The sequence below is a fragment of the Megachile rotundata genome, chromosome 15 (assembly GCF_050947335.1).
Source record: "Megachile rotundata isolate GNS110a chromosome 15, iyMegRotu1, whole genome shotgun sequence".
Taxonomy (NCBI): Eukaryota; Metazoa; Arthropoda; class Insecta; order Hymenoptera; family Megachilidae; genus Megachile; species Megachile rotundata.
The window spans coordinates 8,729,595-8,736,892 of record NC_134997.1 but is presented as its reverse complement, the minus strand read 5'-3'; the positions used below and the strand labels follow the sequence as shown (position 1 = coordinate 8,736,892).

Below are 7,298 nucleotides of genomic sequence, written 5' to 3'. Positions count from 1 at the left end.
ATTGTTTCAGGGGGTCGATAAATTGTCCACGAATCCAGGAAGCGGGTAAAAAGTGCAAGGTGAGCGATCGAACGCGGAATTTCTCGTACACGACGCGGCGTGACCGGGAGAGAGAGTGTCGTCGATAGCGGTGAAGGGAGTCGAATCGAAAGCGGAAGATCGCACTTTCACCGGAAAGTTTCAACCTTTTTTACACTCGCCGTGTCCCGAAGTTTTCCGAGCCCGCGGCAAACTGTTGCTTAGATCGTTATCGCGTACGAACGGCCGATAAGGGTGGAACCACCCCCCGATCGACGCCGAGGAATTAGAAACAATCTCGATGGCAAAGGGGCCGTCCTTAAATTACGTAAGGGTAATTTCGACGAGTTTCTACCTCCCGTTATCGATTATCGATATCTTATCGGTACCTCTTTCATGACAATGTTCTTATAATAATTTGACGTGTCCAAAGTTCGAAATTCAGCAACGTGCGAATTTGTAGAGCTGCAAATGTAGAAGTTTGCAGCAGGTATTTGGAGTCGGTTGGGAAATTGAGAATGGGGAAATTTCGAGTATGAAGACTTTTCGAAAATTGTGAGAGGTATAGGAAAATTGTCGGTCTAGAAATTTGGACTATTGCGAAAGTAATTTTGAAAATTGGCGATATAGAAATTCGAAGAATTGTGAAACTAAAATAGCAAAAAATTGAAATATTCTAAATATAAAAATTTTGGTACATAACTTATTTTAGTACATTTTGTCCGCGATCTCTCAACTTATTGACAAACGAGTGCAGAAAAGTGAGCTCCAGACACTATTTAATTTAATTACCGACAAAGAGACAGACATTAATTTTCAACGCCTTCGAGCCGTCGTGGTGTGAACCGGAATCGTTTCAAATGAAACGTGAAGCCGCTAATAAAGCGAATAATTACTCGAGCGGAAGTCGTGGAATGTTTATGTGCGCGAAATATTGGGTAACGTTTTATGAAATGGTTGAAAATAGCATTTTAAAAAATATTTAATCGACTGATTTAATAAGACAATTTTTCTTACGTGCTTGGTGGTAAATTTAGGATTTTTTGGTATTCAAATATTTGTACACATCATAAATTTTTATTAACAAATTTTATTTATGAAATATGGATCACGAAACGAGATTTAATTTTTGGAAACTTCGAGATATTTAGAAATTTTTTATTTAAGAAAATTTGAAATTAAAGCTTGAGACTTCAGAGCTGCAAAACCTTTAAATTATTATAACTTTGAATTTGGGATTGTGTCTTCAAAAGTTTAGAATTTCAAAATTTTTCAAATTTGAATTAAAAATTTTTACGACTACTTTCACAATAGAAAATTTGTTTTAATTATTTTACCTATTCAATAGTTATTTAAATTTGTGAACAAAATAAATTTTAGAGCAAAATTTAGCTTAAACCTTTCACTACAAGAGGCGTACAAGAATGAGTCATTTCGTATTATCATAACTTACATCGATATTATTCTCTGTAGAGAAAAATGAATTAATATAAAGCGGCGTGGCAGTAAGCACATGTAAGATAAATGAAATGAAACTTTTCCAACTGGAAATATAAACATTTTGAAGATTTGAAGCTGAACTTTGACTTTTTAAATCAGAACCAATGTTTCATTTTATAATGGGATTTTTTTATTTGAAAAATAATTTATATACACATGATTATAGAATATGTAACATATGATACACATACCACATATGACGTATACAACATGTCTAGTATATTTAATATGTGTAACATATACATATATACACATATGTATAACGTATCTGACATACGTGGCATATGTGACATAATATGTGTAACATATATAGTAACATATCATATCATAACATATCATATAGTAACATACATTCATATGTAACATATACATAACACATACAGCATATGTAACATATGTAATATACACAACATATACAATATATACAACATGTATGACATATGCAACGTATGTAATATGCACAACATATACAATATATACAACATGTATGACATATGTAACGTATGTAATATACATAACATATACAATATGTACAACATGTATGACATATGTAACATATGATGACACATATAATATATAGCACAGAAATGTTAGGTTGAATTAACATTCAGTTAGACATACACAAACACGTTTTCTACGAATAAGAAAGTGAATAAGTAGTAAAGTATCAACCACCAATTACCATCACACAATTACTGCTTCACAATAGATGATGAAACCAGTCAAAGCGTTCCATAACAGTAAAGTTGATTCCCTCTACATACAGCAGAAATGAGAGATTGCCAACATGAAAGCTTCACACATTCAAGATCCATACAGTCGCAAGGGTCTTATTTGCATTAGATACCCGTACAAAAATACAATATGACTCTGCTTTTATAAACTGTCACCTGGAGCGATATCCCTGTTCGCTATATTCATATTAATCTTCAGCTTTGTTATTTTCGGATCCGTAAAATAATTGAAGCTCAGTTGGAGCCCCACTTAGCGAATTGAAAAGATTTCCAGAATATTTATAAAGAATAGTTCACATTCGAATCTTTCCAAAGTTTATTTCCAAAATAGTTAAAGTTTCTTTGAAATAGCATTTGATTCATAGCCAAATTGGATTATTTCATTCAAAGCTCTATTGCACCAGTTCGGAGGTATTGAAATTGCGGGGAGGTTTGATTACGAATCTAACATGTAAAGATATTGGTTGAAGTCTGATCAGCAAAACAAACTTAATTCAAACCAGTACCTTATTGTATACTACATTTTGAGCTTAGATATTTTCCTCACTATGTGATGACGTGATACAAAAATAATGTGATAAGATATAAAAATTGATCCCCGTGTTTTATATTCTGAATTCACAAGAACTGCATTATATATTTTTATGGAGACAAAAATGAAAGTTGGAAGGTCAAGTGTTTCCACATAAATTGACCACAGATATTAACAAAAACGATATAACTTTTGTCCAGCCGAAATTATTGACCGAGCCGGCCCTCGCGCACGGTCTTTGAAGTCCGTGTTCCTCCAATCTCGAGCGAGCTGGAACAAAGTGCCCGTTGTAAAACCGTGCGCCCCCCATTCGATGGTTCCCCGAGTCGGACACCCTGGTATCCCTTATCAGCCCTGCAGGTGGTCGACGCAACCGTCGTTACGTCCAGCTAATAACTCTAGAGCCGTAGCATTAAAGATCCATCGGAACACACGCACCGGAGTCTCTCCTTTCGGATGACTCGTCATCGCGAACGGTCGCGCGTGCAAGCTCGCACACCATCATAGCCGAATGATATCGCGGTGTGCGCCGAACAGAGAGGCCAGAAGACAAAGACGAGCGTAGAGATAGACGGCAAGCAACAGAGAGCAGGGATCCCGTGCACGTTTTCCACACGGTCGCAGACGTGTCCATAGAGACAGGGCCAGTGGTGTGCACGTAACCCTCCTAAGCACAAGCCTAACACACCCGTGGAAGCCCCTTCGGCCGATGAGTGCCGGGCGCCCCTTGGCCCCTCTCGACAACCGGTGTCCCCCTTCGCCTAACCATCTCCCACGGCGAAAGGTATTCCTCTCCCTTGCCCCTGATGCTCGTGTGCGGCCCCTTGCGCCCCTTTCGATCCCCCTGCCCCTCGGAGTTGCCCGTCCAGCGGCCCCTTCGATGGTGACAGACCCTACCTTGCCGCCTCCGCCGAGGCGAGGGGAGCCGAGTCGAACCGAGGGCGCTGGAAAGGAAGACCGAGGCGGACAGTTAGCCGAAAGGGGAGAGAACGAGAGACAGATAGAGAGAGAGGGATACGAAAGGAACCAGGGATGAAGGAGAGAGGGTTGACGCGTTCGAGGAGGACCGCTCGGGGAGCGAGAGCGGTACGGGTCATAGCAGGGCGCGGCATCGGAGAGAGACGGTGATAGAAGGAGAGGACGGGAAACGGGGACGGGGTACAGTGGGGAGGGGGCGATATAGAAAGAGAGGGAAAGGGAGAGTAGGGGTATGGGTGAAACGTGGAGTGAGGTCGGCGTGGTTGGGGTGAGGAGATGTGGGGGAGTCGCGAGGAACGGGGGGGCGGCGAGGACGGAGGTGAGGCAGAGCAGTGGAAAGGGTGAGGTGAACGAGAGAAGGGAGGGGGGTCGCCGCCGCGTCGCCAGTCGTCAGTTTGCCGTGAGCGCCTGTGATGCGAGGACGTTCTATGACTTTGTCCAAGAGCGTCACGCTCTCTCAGCTGTCGCAGTAACCGGGGATTTTCTTGTTCGTAGATTTCGCGTTCACCGGTGTCCGCAGACGACCTTCGAGGACTATCGTGTGCCGAGTGTGCGGATCAGTTGAAACTCGCGGCGTGCGCGGGCACGCGACTTGTGCACGCGATTTCATTCCTGTTGTTTACCCGCTCGGTGTTTACGGCGTGGTCTTCACCCGTAGGGTGCCGTGTTAAAGAGTCCCCTTTGTGATGCCCGAACGCTCGGACCCGCCAGCTGATCACGATTCCGCCGGTGTTACGTTGGCTCGATGGACTTTATAGAGACAGCAGCTCCGTGGTGCATCACGTACGTGAACGGAACACCGGATCGGTCTTCGGAAGAGCGGATCGGTCGTCGAAGGTAGAGTTTTCGTGCGGGCTCGCCGCCCTTCTTTCACTCGCGCTCGACATCCACATCGACACCTGCGGCAACCGCGGGAATTTTATCGCAACGGTTTGCGGCGCCGCTACGTGGTGTTGTTGCGCGCGGGCTTAAAGTTCGCGGATCGTGCGCGAGACAAGGACAGACCGCGACGCGCGTTGTGTACGACCGTTCAATCGGAGTGTTGGAGAACTCTTGGCCAAGTTTGTGAGCGTGGACGAAATTATACGAAACCTATCGCGTCTCCTTATCAGCGAGGACAGTTTTAAAAGAGGAGCACCGACTTTTGTCACGACGCTTTCGGGGGTGCGAGAGGAGAATCAGGGAAAACTTGATAGCCGGCACCGGCAGAGAAACAGAAACGCACTCGCTCCACGAGGAGAAGAAAGACACGCGGCGCATCGGGACTGAATATGTCCGCCAAGCGAAAGGCCACTGCCATCATGCAGCACCACAAGGTGAGTCCACCGATTGCCACATTATCACCACGTGATCGGACTTGTTCCGCAATACGAGGGTAAATCAGTCGCCGATGCGGCTAAGGCCCCATCCACACGTTCTCCAAAACCTCTAAATGTCATCAACGTTTCCAACCCCTGTGACATTTCTCTCGTTTTTAAATTTAACTCGAAAAGGGTGCAAAAGCTTCTGGGAAAGCGTGAGGTCAAATTAGAGAAAGAATGTCACAAACGGACGTATCCTGTTTGCAATCATGCAGTGAGCGTCCGGTTGGTAGCCGGAAACAGTGGATGCTATTGGTTCACGTGCCGACTGCGATGATCCTAATTAGGTCCTCTATGCTTCTCAACGGGTTAAATAAAATTTATTTTCGTTCAAATGGATGTTCATTATTGTTTAGCCTTAGTTATGTAATCTACGTGGTGTAGAATGCACTTCTAACGAGAACGTATCCCTTTAATTATAGAAACTCCGGGTGTAAACGGGGTGCAGAAGCTTCATAAATTATGAGTCAATATCAGTTTATAATTAATTAGGTTAGGTGACTTTGCATTCTATATTTTTACATTAAGTGTCTTACAGTGTTAAATTTAGTAACAGTCAGCTTTAGAACATTTCAGTAAAAGTTAGTTCAAATAATGTATTGATATGATTAAATAATGTAACGTAAATATAGATTAATATAACTAAATATATAACAATGTATTAATATATAATTAAAAGCAGTGGATCGATAAAGGTTTCAGTAAGATAAGTCAAAGTGTTTGTCATTTCGGATTTGAATCGCGCGCCATAAGTGCTCGGCGTGACAGAAGAATGAAAATGGAGTAATTTAGTAACATGACGGGGAAAATATGTATATACGAACGAGTTTGGAACATCGAGTTTTTCACTGCCGAGTAACTCATTATTCCGTTGCACTCTAATTTTTCCCCCTCTCGGTGTTTTTTCTTCTCTTTTTTTTTACGGAGCGGAGTAGCGAACGCGATGGCGGGCGCGCGGGTCGCGGGATGAAGATGAACCGCGCGCGCGAAACTTTTAATTGAAAGAGTTACACGAATTTCGCGGAGGGGACGAGCGCGGAAAAGTTGCGAGGGTAACACTTAACGCGTATTGACTCATTAACCGCCGGCTACATCGTTATTTTCGACTTTTATTTTGCGAACTACTGGCAGCTCGCATGCCTCCGACGAGAGCAACTTGCTCCATTTTGCGAGAGAATATTGGCAGTTCCGCGTAGTGACCGGGGATTTTTCTGGTAACGAAATTCTGCTGAATTAACGGCTTCATTTAAATTTCATATTATAGCAATATAATATAATATTACTGTACTGAATAGATTTTTTACACGAAATTGTTTTATACAAATTAATTATTTCTGACATGTCTGCCATTTTTTGATGTATGACTTCTTTTATTAAAATACTATTTAGTTTAATGAAAATAATTTCATGAAATATTTATACAATATTCTTACATTTTATATAATTTTTGTGTAATATTTGTAATGTGAATTGAACGAAATTAGTGTACGAACGAACTAGCTGTTTTTCTCGCAGGAAATTCACAGAATCGTTGAGTTTTCGCGTCACACTCGAATCGAGGAAATCGACGACATGCGATGACTAGTTTGTCACATTCGACTTATCGCACAACTTTTTCTTCGCGAATTGATTAGGCGCGCGTATCTCGCAAGAAAGATAATCCACGGATTATTTTTCCAAGCAGCATGATCAATCACATGCTCCGATTAAAGATTCTTCGTGAACGCATTGCTTTCTGATTCGTTCTCAACTTCAATATTACTGCTAATATTTTGTCTCTTTTGCACTTGTGAAAACACGTCGGTTCTTATGAAATTTTTAGTGTATTTTCAGTACTTTGAATTATTCTATTTTGATTGTCGCTTGAAAAAGACATTTTTGGTAGTTTCGTTCGACTTCGTGTTTCATGTGTTTTTAAGTAAATTGGAAGGAACGAAAAGTGTTTATAATTAATTTTAAGTGTTGGAAATTAATTTTAATTTTTAGCTGTTTAATAGAAAAATATTGTATATTCTTGAAACATTGTATTCTTTATTTTTGAGGACTGGAATATACAAAAGTGTATTTTGTAAGATGTAAAATATTTTTGAAAAATGTTTAAAATATTTTTGAAAAATGTTTAAAATATTTTTGATTATTTTATTGTAGTAAAATATATATTTTTTATCACATTTT

At 41.1% G+C, this 7,298-nt stretch overlaps 1 protein-coding gene across 7 annotated transcripts in view; it reads left to right on the top strand.

Moving 5' to 3' along the window:
* The first annotated feature begins 4,132 nt into the window (after nucleotides 1-4,132).
* Nucleotides 4,133-7,298, top strand: part of LOC100882147 (nucleolar protein 4-like) — a 126,511-nt gene continuing 123,345 nt past the window's right edge. For 4 of the 7 annotated variants that reach the window (XM_012286157.2, XM_012286156.2, XM_076540620.1 and 1 more), the window contains exon 1: nucleotides 4,136-5,078. Coding sequence is in view for 3 of the 7 variants with exons in the window: in XM_012286158.2 (XP_012141548.1) it covers nucleotides 5,034-5,078 (45 nt within the window). In the remaining 4 variants the exon portion in view is untranslated. Of the gene's footprint in view, nucleotides 5,079-7,298 lie in introns of all 7 variants that reach the window. The other 3 variants (XM_012286158.2, XM_012286154.2, XM_012286153.2) reach the window with 3 other exon arrangements.